Source organism: Phaenicophaeus curvirostris, chromosome 1 (genome assembly GCF_032191515.1).
Source record: "Phaenicophaeus curvirostris isolate KB17595 chromosome 1, BPBGC_Pcur_1.0, whole genome shotgun sequence".
NCBI lineage: Eukaryota > Metazoa > Chordata > Aves > Cuculiformes > Cuculidae > Phaenicophaeus > Phaenicophaeus curvirostris.
The window spans coordinates 157,724,110-157,741,024 of NC_091392.1; the positions used below are offsets into that span (position 1 = coordinate 157,724,110).

The window sequence follows — 16,915 nt, forward strand, 5'->3', positions numbered from 1 at the left end:
GTAGGCAATAGGAAATTTTCAAGATTGTTTTTACAAAAATAATTAATTAAGAAATATTTTAAATTTTTCTAATGCCTTGGTCTATGCACATTTTAAGAATTTAATCTGAGCAAAGGATATTTAAAAAGATACCTATAGTAGTTAGGCACCTCTTGTTATATACTTTACTTTTGTGCAGTAAAATACGTCTTCGTGTCAATATAAGTTTTAACCTGCTCCTCTCCTTTAATGTGTTTCTTAAAGATTAGATATTTCATTTTTTAACAGGAATGATTTAAAGCATCTGTTTAAACAGTGATATTTAGGTGGCAGGGAATGCTCCTATTTGTTCCTGTAGTTTAAAGCACGAATCTAGAAACAGCAAGGTTGATATTTAGGGAAAAGCTTGCTTGTGTACTATTCTGAAAAGGCAGTTTGTGTTTTGGATTTAGAATAGCTGTAAAATAATTTTCTTAAATTTATAAATATTTAAGATGACATGAAGCCTGTATTAGGAGCTAGTGTGAGCATGGGGAGCGGGTGCATGAGTATCCTTTTCATTGCTTTGCTGCCTATGCAGCCAGCAAAAATACCCCTAGTTATACTATATAGTGAAGTAATAGCAATCTGAACAGATTAATTATTTGCTTTGTTAGTCAGTATAATTACAGTTCAAGTAATGGATTTTCAACAAGAGGATTTGCAGTTATGTCTGCTACTTAAGAAAAGTGGATAGATTTCACATTGTTTGGATTTAAGTGAATATAAAATGTTATAAGTGGCGTTTACTATTTTGCATCCTTTCAAATGCCATTTTCAGGCCTGATTTCTTCTCTCATATGCCTACAATGATAATGGATTTATAATTTTGCAGGAACAGACCTGCTGGTAGCTGGAGTTAGTTTAGTTGCTAGCAAGGTATCTCAATAGCTTTTTTTTTCCTTTTGAATGTTATTCTCAAAAATGAAATATGAGGATTTCTCTCCAACTGTTTTCTAACATTCGGTATTTTTTCAACTTTAAATATTTAAGAGATTGTCATTTTAAGATGTGTAATTCTTTCAGTTTGAAGAAATAAAGTTTGTAAATTACATAGGAAAATAGTTTCATGTAGGATTAATCGTTTTTGCAGCATTCCTGTGCCACTGAAGTTCAGTTTAATATCAGTAGACAAGTATTTAATTAAAAACAGTCTGTGGAACAAATTCCTCCACAAGACATGTGGTTTGTATCTGGGCACTTGCCAAGAATGGCAAGTGAGGGAGCAGTTTTAAATGGATGATTTCACATAGGATCAGGTTCTTCAGAATTCATCTGGGAGCTTGTTTCTGTGGGACAAATACAGAAAGGCCTCATAGGAAAGAACAGAAACCTTTGGGTAAGGCTCCAGATGAAACGAGATGGGGAAATTCTTGTTCTAGTTCACAAAGCATACAGGAGAAGAGGAGCCTGTCAGTTTAAGTTAGTCATTGTAAGCACTCGTTAATCCACGTACGCTGGTCAACAGCAGTGGTCTTGGCATACCTGTGTCTCAAGTCTAACAGAGGTAGCTATAGTCCAAGTAGAAGATTTTATTCTGCCACTAATTCCCCATAGATTTTGGAGCGTGACTGGTGGTACTTCAGATCCACCATTCTAATTTTTTTATTCACAGGCATTAACTCTTAAATCCCATATCTTGAAGTGCCCAGATGTCCTTTGGCAGTTGCTATAAATGAGGGAGCCGAATCCCAGCAAGATCGAGTAGCTACATCTACTCTAAATGAGTAGTCTTGAGCCACCAGTCTTCTGTCCTTCCAGAGGGCATGGACGGAAGCCTCTTATTAGACTGTCCAGATGGCTTTTCACTGTGCTGAACCAATTCTGTCCACGTAGTTGGATAAATGTGGAGTGCAAAAGCAGTTTAGAGGTTTGTCCCAAAATAAGGTGCAGGTGTGGTTAGCAACTTACTCTGTGGATAAAAGGCACTCTGATTCTTTCTTTGCTTTTCCAAGTACTTGATCACATTCAATCATCTGCTACAGTGAATGAAATTTTACATTTTCACCAGCAGCTCAAATGTACTGTGTCCTGTTGGGATCTCCTGGAGTTTTATGGGATTTTTTTATATCACCATTTCCTAGAATCTGGTTTTCCTCAGTGAGCTGGGATATAAAATTTGGGAATAAATTTTACTGGATGAAGGAAACGTGGACAGTGGCAAGTTGAAGTAGGAGCCAGGACCTGTGTAGGATACTGGATAATTGATATCTGAATGGCCTAGATTGCATTGCTTTTGGTTTAAGTCTGCATCCCTTAGCTAACATATTCCTTGTGCGTGACCGAGAGGGGTTTTCTCTGAAGATAGTTTGCACTGAGTGCTTCCATTCTATCAAATCACTCATAGCTCATAGGTCTGCATAAAGTGTACCCATCCCATTAACCATTTTATTGTGTGCTAAAGACAAATTTTATAAAAGACAAACCGGGAGAGAAATTTCTGTAGCTGAAAAAAGTCAAAGTGTAACTGAAAGATTTTAGGTTTGTTGTATTTGTATATGCATCATGTGAGCTATATGGAGCTGAGATCAGTTACAAAGTAGACAGATGAGCATAATAAGAGTTGCGTGTTAATAATTTGAAAAATTAAATCAATCTGCCAGTTTGCTTCAAGGCTAAAGGGCATACAAAGTTTGACAGACTTTTCTCAACAGAGCAGCATTGGCCATGCTGAATGTTATCATTAGAACCCAACAAAGGATGAAAAAACATTGGTTTGTGAATTAGTTTGCTAAATGGGGCTGGTATTACTAGACCAGAATGCTTTAGGACCTCGTTTTTTCCCCTTGAATGTATGTAGGGCTGGCTTCTGTTTGCACAGATGTTTGTGGAGCAGTTTTTATTAGTTGAAGCAGCTGTATTCATTATGAAGTAGTAGTATTCATGCCAGAAGTTCCTCTCTGGTCTCTCTATCTGTACATGCAATTACTTGGTGATGACTGGAGAAAGTGAAATGGGAAATGGGTTAGACAGATCTAAAACCTGTTTATAGCTCCTCCTTTTCTTCACTAAGAAGCAGAGATGTTTTGAATTCTGCCATCTGTCTCACAATAAACATACACCCATGCAGAGTCTCCATAGTCCACTAGGAATTTCTTCAGGCAGGCCTTCAGGGTTGGGAAGAAAAAGGAAAGGAGAATAGGAAATACCATATGCACACTAAAAATATCTAGAAGTATTTATTTACAGTCCCCTTTGGTGTGGTATGCTTTCTGCTCTTTTCCTGAGAGTATAAAGTCCCACTATTTTCTTAGGTTACTTGGAGAACAAGAATTATGTTGATCAGTTGAACTGATGAAGTAGACCTGATTTTGAATAGAAGAACAGTGATTCAGAACTCATCAGTATGATTGATGTGCAATTAGCGTGAATTGTGGCTATTTCTGGAACAGTTCTTCAACAGAAGAAAGGATGTCTGACCTATAAATCGTGTCAAATACCACATTTTGTTTAACCAGTCTCGTTTGTCACAACGAGGCATTAGACTGCTGTCAGGGGTGCCTTTAGAATGAAATTTTAATTGCTGCAATTTAACTTCTAATGATGAAAAACAAATGAACGATCCAAGTTTTTCCCAACTTTCACACGTGTGAAGGAGTTGGGTGTCACTTACCTTTGTGCACAAGGATCCACCTCATTCAGCAGCATGATTGTTACTGGGAAGGACAGTAGGGGTGAAGGTGTGAAGGAAAGAGGTTCTGTGTTCAGAAGGCATGTATAAAGTGAAGTAAGCCAAAGTTCCTTTTAGTCTTCCAAGAACGCTTGTCACTCTGAATGGTGTAGTTTAAGGCAGCTTTTGTACATTTTAGTACATCTCTATTCTTTTTGTTTAGGGGATCAATCCTCTTCTCCACACCAAATAAGAAAGACCCTAAAGACAGGAGAGAAATTGAATCTTCTGGAACAATTTTTAGTATATACACTTCCTTTTGTTAGCTGCTGTCAGACACAAGTGGTAGGAGAACAGTCCTTTTGCCAACTGCTTATTGATGTCTCCTACTTGATGGTAATTTGGGGGTTTCTGATTTTAAGTGGCTGATGCGCAGTGGACATGAGGAGGTCCCAAAGATTAGACAGCTGTGTAACTTTTCTCAAATGTGTGTAGCAGCAGACTCTGGTTTCAGTGAAGCTACATAAGGAAAGATTTTTACCCATGCTGTCAGGATCTGGCAAGGAAGGAAATACAAATTCTAGGAAATTAAAATTAGCAAAATCTTTCATTTTCTATATCAGTAATTTCTATAGTTACTGAAATATACCTAGACAAGGGCATGCACCTTATTTACTTATTTATAAGGGAAATAATTCTTGTGCAACAGGTGGATCCTGAACAAAGGCATTTTCTGCATTCCTCTCTACAGTTAGGCTGTGTGGTGCCATTGATACTTTAAAATACAGAATTTCTACATAAAAATCAGAGGCATCATATGAATAAAAAGCCTAGTTTGGGTGATATGTAGCAGTTCTTTGGAATATTTTATCTTCTGTTCTAATTTTGTGATCTATAAAGAGCATGTAGAGTAATCTTGGTTTATGGTGTTTGTTATTAAAAGCAGTGAGCACTTTCTTGTAAATGTTATGAGATCTCAAAAGCCTGTGTGCCTGGCTGAGCTGTATAATCGCATGTTTTTCACCGGTATGAGTGTAAATAGTGGTGATGTATTACAGTAAAGGGGGTAAAGACCTTAGGATCATGAATTTATATGACGTGATGGTAAATACTTAGTTTGCTCTAGGATTATTAGAATTTTAAGGTGTCACTGATGCTTTTTTAAAAAAAGATTTGGCCTCTGAGAGCCATAAAAGTCCACAGATCATACTGATAGAAATTAAGTCTAGAGCCAGTAATGAGACAGCTGTCACTGACTGAACATGGAAGGTTGAAGGAAAATAGATGTTTTCTGATTTAAGAGTTTTCATGCACGTTAAAAATTAGATTAGATGCTTTCTTTAAAATACTGCGAATACAGGGTTTTGCCTTTGATGGTTTACGGCAAGATCAGAGGTAGCTCTCTGTTTAGTCCAGTGAATATTAGAGCTCATGCCTGTTGCTTTTCCACAAGGCAGTTAAAAATCTTTGATTAGCTGAATCCTTATTTTTCCCCTTTTCTGCTAAAAACCTCACCCAGACCCACTAACAAAAGTTCAAAAGCTTGGCAGTGTTTCACCTATCCAGCCCTTTTCTGACTTCTGTGTATGCACATGCATAGATCTTTTTTAATAAATCTCAGTAATCAAAATTAATTTTTAAAACTGAAAATGCTGGGGACTTCATTCTCATTTTTGTCATTTGTTTAATACTGTTTAAAGAGAAACATTTTTTGTTTCATTGTATGCACTGTTTTGTCAGCATGTACCTCTCTGGGAGAAAAAGCCTTTTCAATGTTCTGTCTATCCTCAAAGCATGGTGTACCTTCTGTTCCTTGCATTGTTCAGAGCACTGTCTCAATGTCCTTTTACTGCAGAAATACCTATTTGTATTGGGAGTACCTAATTCCTCTTATTACAGTGATCCTGTCTCATAGAGCACTCCTCAATTCAGAAGTGGAGAAACTCCGCACCAGGCTGTAAGTCTCAAGTTGAGAAACCATACCATGTTGAAGAGTGAAGGGAGGGGGGAAGAAGGTCTATTTTCCAGGGCATTTGGGCTCCATTGAGCACGATCAAATTACCCTTCATTTCCTAATGAAGGCTGCTCCCAACCGTGGTCAAGTCTGCCTGCCATAGCTCATAAACAGGATCACTGCAGTCTTGGGGAGATGTCTTGTTGAAATGGACAGTATCTGTGGCATAAGCTTATGTGGGGACTGAACATTTTCAATTCATTGTAGTACTGTCTCACGTTGGCTTAAAGACAAACAAAGGCAAACCGAGCCTAACCCTGAGTGCAGCAGGGAATCCTTCTATACATTGCTCTATTTCTGTCTGGAAAGATCAAGGCTAGACAAAGGAGTGATGCCCAGTGACCTTGTAATCTTCCCAGGCTGTAATGTTCACTCATTGTTCTTAAGATGCGAGTATACCCTGATGTACGCCAACAGCAGTTACTGTCTGATTTCACACTCACCGCTGTCTAATACTGCAGTATACCAATAAAGCATGGACCTTTACAAACTGGAGAGGTTGCTGGCTACTAAACCAACACTAAGCTTGATGAGACTATAAGCATGTCAAGCCATTTAACTGTGTATGCATGGAATTAATTTTTTTTATTATTATTTTTAGTTTTAACTGTACTGAAGGCTTTTACTCATTCTAACTGGTATTTTGCTGTAAAACTGTCACTGGTTTAATTGTTCTGTCCATTTGCTGGCTGATGCTTTGTCCTAAGTATGAGGAAACTGGTTCATTGAGAAGGTGCATCATTCTCCCAAATACCTGCCACTCACTGCCACTCCTGCCATACACATACATTTTGAAGCTGTGAAGTCAAAGCAAACCTTTTTCCCTGTCATGTTCCTCTTCAAGCCAGGCAGAGTCATTGGTTGTGTGTGACATCGGACCTCTTCCTGGGTTGTTTTTTATTCTTGTTTCTCCTCAAATTCTTCAGTACCGCATTCAGGGATGTTTGCACATAGATTTACGATTGATGTATAACTACTTTTCGAGATCTTTAAATCCAACAAATTGTTTCCGGCACTCCAGCTTGTTTTGTTTAATGAGGAAGAGGAGTGCAGTCTGATGAACTGGTCCCCCTGGAGCTTTCATGGAAGGCAGTGTGGGTTTGTCGTTGTGCTGAGGGAGAGCAGAGCAAAATCTCCATCCTATCTCTTTTAGCTCAGAAGCATGAGTGTGCCTGGTTCAGAGCTGGGGAGGAAGGGATGGATACTCTTATTAAACTTTTCTCCAGTCTAAGGTACTTGAGTCATCAGTGAAGCGAATAAGAAAACTTCTACCACTTCATCTGATGCTATCTGTCCGCGCCGCATATCATTTTGTATTGAGTTTTTCTCTGACCAGAACTTTTAGGTAGCAGTCAGAAGTATACAACCACCGTGACTATGGAAAATTAAGCTTGCCTTATCTGTGTGGTCACAGCAATGACAGCTCTGTCAGATACTTTATTATTAAGGAGCTTTCATAAGTAGTACACTCAGTAATGCAAAGGGCAAAGGGGTAACAGCTTGGGTTTCATCTACCAGTCTAGAGTTCAGAAAAAAATCATCTGCCCTCTAAGCAGTGTAACTGGGTTCTGGATGTCAAAAGCTTCTCTTGATGGCAGAGCAGTCTGTGGAGCAGGCCTAAGAGAGAATAATCCCTACAATGTTCCAAATATTGAAAAAGATGGATTTTTTTTCTGGCTCTTAAGACATTTTAATTTCACAGAATCACAGAATCACAGAATAACCAGGTTGGAAGAGACCCACCGGATCACCGAGTCCAACCGTTCCTACCAAACACTAAACCATATCCCTCAGCACCTCGTCCACCCGTGCCTTAAACACCTCCAGGGAAGGTGACTCAACCACCTCCCTGGGCAGCCTGTTCCAGTGCCCAATGACCCTTTCTGTAAAGAATTTTTTCCTAACGTCTAGCCTAAACCTCCCTTGTCGGAGCTTGAGGCCATTCCCTCTTGTCCTGTCCCCTGTCACTTGGGAGAAGAGGCCAGCACCCTCCTCTCCACAACCTCCTTTCAGGTAGTTGTAGAGAGCAATGAGGTCACCCCTCAGCCTCCTCTTCTCCAGGCTAAACAACCCCAGCTCTCTCAGCCGCTCCTCATAAGGCCTGTTCTCCAGCCCTTTCACCAGCTTTGTTGCTCTTCTCTGTACTCTCTCCAGAGCCTCAACATCCTTCTTGTGGTTATGATTTCTAATCATAAACCTTTAAACCTTGAGAACAATGTTTCACATAACAGCTGAGTTAGAGTGAGCACTGTAGCTTTACATGAAATTTTCCAGAATTTCAGTCACCCTCGGTAATGGTTGATGTTTCCTCTCTGTTTCCATAATTAAGTCATCACTTCTTTGTACTCCACAGAGGACTAACATACCCAGGAGCATCTGAACATTGCTGTACTCTTCCTTACTGTTAAAACATAGTATACAGGGATGGGATTTTTTTCTTTTGAAGCAGATGCAGAACACTAAGTGGTATGAGTTTGTTACTCAACAGTTTCAGTAGAAAAGGAGTAGAGGAGGATACATTGAGTCCCATTTATCTTCCTCACAAAGAAGGGAGCCCTCCTGTGTTGTGTTGAAGTCTCTAGGAAGTTCAGTCTTCTGCTGTCTATGTAGTCAGCAAAGAAAGGCAGCAGGCAGTTCAGTTCTATATGATTTGAATTGACCTCTGGGAGGGAGTTTCTTCATCAGCTGAAAAGTACTGATTTGAACTGTTTTATCCTTGGTAGTGGACATGTTTTAAAGCAGCATAGCTCAGCCAGCCCAAGTCTCCGTAGTCACTGACCTCAGCACCAGTCTTCAATATCTGGAGAGCAAACTAGCTAAACTAAATTAAGAACCACTCCAGGTATTTTGGCATCATTGGGATAATCTGGCATACAGTGCATTCTCATTATTTGCCACTGTCATCAACTGGTGTTTGTTTCTCTGAACACCAGACTCAGAAAAGAATTAAAGCACATACTTAGTTCCTGCCCACTCCACCAAGGATATAATTTTAATATACGCTCAAGCAATCCTTATATATATATATACTTTTGTATTTGCCTCTTCGTTTGTGTGTATATAGTTGGCTCCATTATATTTGAAAGATGGCCCAAGTTTGAATCTAAGTAAATCATTTGAAGTACAAGTAACGACAATTCCATGTTATTAGTCGTAAAGCTTTTAGGTCTCTGATGTGCTGTGCGGGACCACTTGATATCTGGCAACTGACATGTTAATAATTGCCTGTCAGTCAACGAATCCTTTAGGGTAAAACGTGTAAATAAGATTGTTCTTCTCCCTTCTGCTTCTGTTTATATTATACAGTATGTAGTTCATGAGTAGAGCCTGTCTGAACAGGCAGGAGGTCAGATGAAATACTGAGAAAAGACCATTTGGTTAATGCAGGTTATTTATTCCTCACCTCCATGAAAAAAAGAAAGTTACAACACTGCCATGACCCAACAGCATGACTTGTGTCCTGATGGATTGGTGATAGGGGAGAAAAGACCTTCCATTTTCATTTCTTCACGACTTACTGACTCTCTTGCAACAGAATGAGTTTGTTTCCTCCCTTTACCGGAGCAACGTCCAAGGTGTTGATCTTTATCGCTGTATTGATTATAATAAGGCCCCAGAATGTACAAATGTAACAGCATTTTGAGGCCCTTTTGTAATGTAGTCACTTTCTTAGACCTAGCTTTACTTTTCACTTGTTCAGCATATTGGTGGATGGGGTCTAACTGAGCTTTTGCTTGTAGGTCGTGGTAGTGGTTGGATTTGGTCACTGCTTATTTCCACATTAATACCAAAAATGAGGATGTAGCATTTCACCTTGCTGCAAAGAAACTTAGAGAATGTCAGTGATGTATTGATGTGCAAGTCTTTAATCAGTGGAGTGTATACTCAATGCTGTGAGCCACCAGGCACATTTTGTGGTGATACTTTACATAATACTTTTCCCAAGTCGTGTCTTCCAAGGGTAGGTTAGGAAGTCTTTTTAATTACTTGTGCATTTGATATTTTATAGTTCTAAATACTTGAGTTGTACTGGTAAAAATTCCAGTACATCAAATGTTAGATCTAGGATTATAAATAGGTAGGTAGATATGTCAATATATCTATATCTATCTATTGCAGATAGGTGCTATTTAACTTCTAGACTATAATGCCTGTGAACTTCTCACAGAGGTGCAAATCATTTATTTGCTGTCGTATGACAGGCATAGTGCCAGAATTTCATTGTTTCCATGTTTGAGGTGACCACTTTTCTTATGTCTTTTGTAATGTAGAGTTAAATACTTTTAACCTTACAACCTTGCTATTAATCTGTTTCACTATTTCCTAATGATGAATTCCATTTCTTTTGAAAACACTGTATACAGTTGTGTGCTAGTGTCAATAAAATTGACATTTGTGTAACAAGCTGTGGCATTTTCTGCATTTTCACTGAACATTGATTTAGTGTGAAACTTGATAAATCCTTTCGTGCTAGCTCTAATAATGCAGTCCTTTATTTCAGACAAATACTGCTTTAACTTTGATTTATAATAGGCTACATAACTGTCATGATCACATAAACTGATAACTGTATTGTTTTTTTCCTTCTCTTTTCAAAGGAATGACATATAAACGTGAACTGGTTTGGAATTGGGAAACATTCATGTCTTAGCAATAAATCTTCCAGGAAATAAATAGGTTTCACTACTAGCCTAATTATCTTTATTGGTGCCTTTGTTTACTGGAATATCTCAGCTGTGTTGTAGCAGTAGGAACACTTACCTATCATAATCTAGGGAGGACATAAATAGATGATAGTAAAATGTATTTGACTTTAATTATATATGGTGATGTATGTGTCTTACATGTAATCCTAGACAGCCTATTAGCTCTGGTAATTGGGAGCTTGTCACATTCTTTTGGTTGGTTTTTAATGTATGATGCCAAAACAGTACAGACTGCAGGTGTTCTTCCACATGACAGATCCATCCTCTAAAACAGGTTTAGATTTTCAGAGGTTTGGAGGAGGGGATAACTGCGAGAACACTGGGCATTTTTGGCAAACTCTTTCCTTTGTGCAGTCAGTAGTCTGGCTGCCTCCCAGAAGACAAAATGCTGATTTCAGTAATATTTGATGTAGTGAATATGAATCCACAAAAGTGTGATTAATTGTCTAATTCTTTAATATTTTTAATCCAAAATTAAATGGGACTTTATATCTGTGATTACCTGAAGTTGTCATGCTTTGTGCACTAAAAGTATTGCTTTTCTTATGTAAATGTAATGCTAGCATTTCCATCCCAAACAATCAGAGGAGCATGGGAAGACCTACAAGGTATAATATACATACTTGTGTTGTGTGTAGAAATTGGGGGACTGGTAGTTTTCTCCCTTCATGTTAGATCCAATTGATCTTAGCAGCAACACTGCTGTAGAAAGTCATTGTTTCTTTTTCTCTAGACTTCCACTAGACAAATTTCTTCTAACTGGTGTCCTGTAGCTCCCTATAAAGTACTGATTTGAGTCTTTCAATTTCTACTTCTCTAGAAAGAACGTCACTCCTAGGGTGATTCCCTTGTTGTCGTATTTATTCTCTTTCATACAGTAGATTGCAATGGTGAAAAATTTAGTATTAATTTTATGTTTAGCAGTAAATATTGCAGCTCAGTCATGTATGCCTGGATCCCTTCCCTACAGAGACACTAATTTGAGCCAGTGTCATCAGCTAAAAGAATGCTCCAGTCCCTTGGTTAGTGCAAGTGGATGCAGGTCCATTTAGACTAGTTTGAGGACCCTGAAGGCTGTGTCTTGTAATTTCACATGCTGCAATTTAAATACTCTTTTTCTGTACTTTCTAGGGAGAGCTTATCCTAACTGATTTTTCTTCTACCATTTCTTTTAGCAGGTTCTCTGACTGGCAGCCCTCACCTTTCAGAGCTTTCCATCAATTCCCAAGGAGGACCATCAGTGGCAAATATGTCTTTATCTCCCAACTTGAGCCCTGATGCCAAGCAGTCATCTCCCTTGATCAGCCCTTTGCTGAATGACCCATCATGCATCAGGACTGATGATGAGGAAGAGGTCAAGAAAAAGGTAAGGCGGAAGCAGTTGGCCTCGGCTTTTTTCTCTGGCTTGTCTCTACTGCTGTTTGTTTAAGTGACTAATATCTAGACCCCCTGCAGACTCCTTATCATAGGTCCACACGGATAACTTGAGTTGGGTTACTTGGTATCTGCTGTCCTCAGTCGTAGTGTGTCCAAGAGCATCCCTGTGCTCTTGAGGCCCAACTCACAATTTGGAATGGATCAGGCCAGAAACACAGAACTGCTGTAGCTGAGGGCTCAGTGCCCTGGATTCATCCTCCTCAACAGATGTGCAGGAGTTAGGGGCCCCAGCTCCTCTAAGTAGCACAGAGAAGATAGGTAGCTCTGTGTCCCTAAGGTTAATGTGGGATAAATATGGGCCGCTCCTGCTTGTTGCAACCTTAAGAGCTGGTTTCGACAGGGTCTTCGCTAAATCTAGCTTGTTCTTAACGAGTGGAGTTTGGTGGTTTGTTGTAACAAAACAGTCCACTCCAGTGTATTATTGGAGGGAAAATTTCCAGGTGACAAAAGGAAAAGGAACAGCGTTGAGCCTGTGCAGGAGCCTGTGACTAGCTGTCCAGTCAATCTCTCCTGGGAGCACCACTGGGAGCATTTGGTTTTGGGAGTAGAAAATGCTGTCTTTGGGCCACAGCCTTCAGCATTCATCTGGGAGTGTTGGCTCAGCCCCATCATTGCAGCACAGCCATAAGGGAGCATCACATCCAAAACTGCTTTTGGAAGACAGAAATGACTGTCACAGCCAGGGTGTTCTGAGTGTCTGCTGACTCCTACCTCCTGTGCTGTTTGGTGAGAGGGGATTGCTCTTATCCCTCTGTCACCTGCTTTTTCTCCCGAGCTTGGAGCATCTCCAGAGGAAGAAGGCAGGAACTCAGATGGCTTTGCTGAAAACTGGGAATATGCGTAAGGAAGATCTCTTTTCCTACTGTGCATACTTAGCAAGATACGTGAGAGAAATTTGAGAAACCAAGAATCAGTTAAAAGACTCATGATTCTCTGTGTCAGTCCATGTTCCAGCAGCCAGTGACAGCTGTAAGTTATACCAGGGTATGATGGTTCCTATGGAGTTGTAGACTGACTAGCAAATGTCCATGCGGTCTCCCCTCACACCCTTTTCTAGTGCAGTCTCTGCTTGTTTCATGTTCAGGGAGGATACGCAGAAGCAAGAGATCTATGGATGTTTTGCGCTTCCTTTTTGTTTCCTGAGCAACACAGAGCAAGATCAATTGGAATGCATCAGCTCTGCAGAATTAAAAGATCAAAACCACTTTTGGCTCTCAGATAACACAGGAGGATTTGGGAACTTTTTCCTAAAATTTGAAATCTGTAGCTTACCCTAAAATTTTTCCCATCACCCACTGTTAGGTTGTCTAGCTCTTAAGGATTTAATTTTTTTCTTGAGAGTATTTTTACTGTGGATTTTTGCACTGATAATGAAACATAACAATCGGGCTCTACTTTGTCATTTTGTCAAGTCTAACATTTGTCAAATTTAGTTCAAATGGTTATCTAGCCTGCAAAGGATTTCTTTGTGAACTTCAGAATACGTCCTTCTCTAGATGTGTGGGATAAGATGAAAGGAACATCAGCAGCCCAGAGCTGTAGAAAATACCTTAGCGGACATCTCTTAAGAATCGACAGAAAGTGCTTGTTCTCTTGTGTTTGCAAGGAAGGATTGTTTACAGGGCTTCAGGGCTTAGGAACATTCAAGCATGAGTCACAGTAACCATGAGCAAGGGTCACTGGTTTGTAACTCTCTTGGTGACTGTTGTCTGCAGTTTTTTCCTACGGAAAGCAACTCCATAAAAGCAGATGAAAACCTAATGTGTTTGCAATTTGCAGAGATTCCCAACTGAGAAAGCTTACTACATTGCTAAAGAAGTAGCGACCACGGAACGAACATACCTGAAGGACCTTGAAGTCATCACAACGGTATGTTTACTTGAGCATTACTCATGAAGCATGTGAAGCTCTAGTCAGCACTAGTATTTCATCTGCTCCATTTAACATCTTAGCTGTTCCATGCTACTTTTATATTCTGCACTGTAGGTGTTCTCTGTAGTGCACAAGAGTGCAGCTCTAGGGAGGAAATAACACAAAAAAAGCAGAAAGTAGAGGTTTGCACTGTGGTTAGTAACATACACTATGAAACCATATCAGGTTGTGGAACTTGGGACACAGTTCAGTTATTTTTTCTTGCTCTCATACTTTGTGGTTGTAATTACTAAAAACGCCTGTGGGTTTTCAGTGACTTCTCTTTGAACTGAAGTAGCTCCCTAGGGAGACATACAAATGTTGTCTCCTGGATCAAATGCCCTCCATTGAATATGAAATATTGTAGAGTACCTGTTTGAATTATTCTGATTTTTCAGTAAGTGAAACTGTCTGTTAAATGAGTCATTGATTTATTAGAGGAGTGTGATAGTCTTGTTTAACTTCCAAGAGTAGTGTGCACAAGATTTGGCCTTAAAAAACAGTTGCCTATAAAAGGGCACTGGATCCAAAACCTCTCATGGTATCTCAGCAGGGCTGTCAGCTCCAGAACTCCCAGCTCTTCGGTCACTCATTGTGTGAAACTGTGAGGTGCGTTGCCACCTCCTGCATTGAGTGTTGTGGTAATGAGGACATGCTGCAGGGGAGATTCTGCTGGTCCAGCTGGGAAACAGGGAGAGACACCTTCTCCTCAGCTTCTCATCTGTCCCAGGAGCCCACGTGGCAGACACAGTTGATCTGACGCCAGCTTAGACGTAACCAACGTAGGCTGGAGCAGTTTGGTTGTTACAAGCAGCAAGATAGCTGTGGCCCCGCTGCCTGCTCACCCAGGCGCTCGAGGGAAGCCAGGCCAGTGAGGGCAGAGGTCAGATTCCATGGAATGGTGGTCATCACCTGCAGTCTCAGCAGCAGGTACGCTGTTTTCATCTTTTATTTCACCCAGTGACTGCACAAACAGGAAGTTTCGTCTCTTCAGAGCTAAACCCCAGTTCCCACCCTGGCCTTTATTCTTGTGTTAGGCAAATTTGAATTTACTGTGTCACCTGGAGGCATACAACTGGCTCTGAGCTGCTTACTCATCAGGCCCATCAGCTGTGCCCCACAGGCGTCTGGCCCAGGAGGCCACTAGGAGTAAACAAGAAGCTTGTATCATTCAGAAAGACAGAAGGAACAAGTGTCATGCATGAATTTTGAGACTTAGTAGGTGTACAGTTCTTCAGCCTTAGCTTTGCTCACTGCTGAGATAAAGCTGGGGAGAGGGAGGCTTGGGAGAGTTCTTTCTTTATCCTAGGTCTGGGTCAGCTCCAGCTGATGCAGTGTCAATCAAGACTTCTGTAATAGCCTTCAATGGTCCCAACAGCATTCTAGGCACAGCTGGAACCCCCCCCAGGCAGTGAGGAGGGGTAGTAGTGTTACCATGAGGAATATAATAGTCTGTGCCACTTTGGCAAGCCCCCAAGTCCTATGGCTTTACATCACCCTTGTGTCTACTAGAGTGAAATAAAAAGAATAGGGAACAAAACTGAGCAGAAGCCTGTTGCAGTCTAAACAGTGCTTGGTGCTGACTCTCCTATTTTCTGCTACTAGCATCCAGTCTTGGAAGAGCAAATTACTGTCCAACTTGTTCACTTTGCAAAGTGCATGATGTTCTCTGTCCACACCCAACAAAGTGGGCTTGAGTGCTCACTGTACCAACTCCCTGTCAAAGGGATTCCACACAGAAAAAGGAAATGCAGAGCATATTTTTCATTTTTACTGGAATGTTTCCAAGTGTTCCGATTGTTTCAATACTCTTTCTTTTGCAGCATTTGCAAATTTAGTTTGTATTGACCAACCATTTTGGACTTGAAGAGAATTGTCAAGATTTGATCAGTGATGGCAAAGGAGAAGGGAGGTTTTTTTTAACTGTGCAGTGCCTGGCTACTGATAAGAGCACCAGTTCAGGCTGTAGGAGTGTCAGGAGTAGCCTGGGTTGTATTCCTAGTGCCAGCTAAATAAGGTCCTTACTGGGTTAGGTGTATAAAGGCCTATGAATGATCCTGCCTGCTGCATTCCATCCCCCCTGATAATTTTGCTTCTTTTTTCTTCGTAGTGGTTTCAGAGTGCAGTGAGTAAAGAAGATTGCATGCCTGAAACATTGAAAAATCTTATTTTCTCCAACTTCGAACCTTTGCACAAATTTCACACGGGTTTTCTTAAGGAAATTGAGCAGAGACTTGCTCTGTGGTAAGATGTTGTTATTTGGCTTTGTTATTTCATGCTGTGTAGCATTTCTGCATTCCCTTTTGCTAACTCTTTGTGATCTACTGTAGTGATTCATTTGTGAAGGTCACAGATGTTGGTTATTAACAGACCGGGTATGTTGAATCATGCTTTGTTTGTGTTTACTTGACAAACTCAGTTGTTCGGATACCTCAGTCAGGTATGTAAATGAGATGATAATTCTAGATGAAGCTTTCTCTTGCCAAATGTCAGTGTTTCTCTGTGATGGCTTTTCTGAAAAACATGTTGCCAGCAAGGCTTGCAGAGAGAGTGACGAAGGATCAAGTTCTGTGTCTGTCAAATAGGTATGGGCTGTGGGGATTTCAGGCACCAGCTTCCTATTCTGCAGTACCACAGCTTTGACACTCTCAGGGTCTACAGTGCACTTTACACATGGACAGAGTGTTAGAAGAGGACACTGGATGTAAAACTTATTTATCCTTAGCATCATAGTGGCTGTAAACCATGGCATTTTTGTGAAATAGCTATGAAGTGAGTGATTGTTCACTGGCAAGACTCTTTTAACACACCTCATTTGACCACTGATATCTGAGCAGAGGCAGCACACAGAAGCCCTCTGCTTGCTGCTATTACACCTGACCAGACTAGATTGTCTTACTCTGTGTAGGCATTTTTTGGTAGTTTATTTTTGGTGCTGGGAGTGCAACTTTTTTTTCTGAATTAGAAAAGTGACAATGAGAAATTGTGTGAAAGCAGATCAGGCCTGATAAGTGCTAATCAGTCTAAATCCTAACTTATTAATCCAAGCAAAAGCGAAATGCAGTCTTAGAGTTTGTAACTTTAGATCTTCTGACGTGATAAGCAATGCCATTGGTTGAAAGCACAACACATTGCACACTAGTGCTATCCAAACCCACTCTGCACTGCCCCAGAATTAGCAGGAATTTTCTGGGAAGAGAGGAATGTGACACTGCCTCA

General features: G+C 40.3%; 1 protein-coding gene across 5 annotated transcripts in view; it reads left to right on the forward strand.

Moving 5' to 3' along the window:
• The window catches only part of FARP1 (FERM, ARH/RhoGEF and pleckstrin domain protein 1), a 221,474-nt gene that overhangs the window by 173,195 nt on the left and 31,364 nt on the right, over window positions 1-16,915 (forward strand). For 3 of the 5 annotated variants that reach the window (XM_069878932.1, XM_069878920.1, XM_069878904.1), the window contains exons 14-16: window positions 11,524-11,714; window positions 13,565-13,654; window positions 15,807-15,940. In XM_069878932.1, coding sequence (XP_069735033.1) covers window positions 11,524-11,714; window positions 13,565-13,654; window positions 15,807-15,940 — 415 coding nt within the window. The remainder of the gene's footprint in view (window positions 1-11,523; window positions 11,715-13,564; window positions 13,655-15,806; window positions 15,941-16,915) is intronic. The other 2 variants (XM_069878927.1, XM_069878912.1) reach the window with 1 other exon arrangement.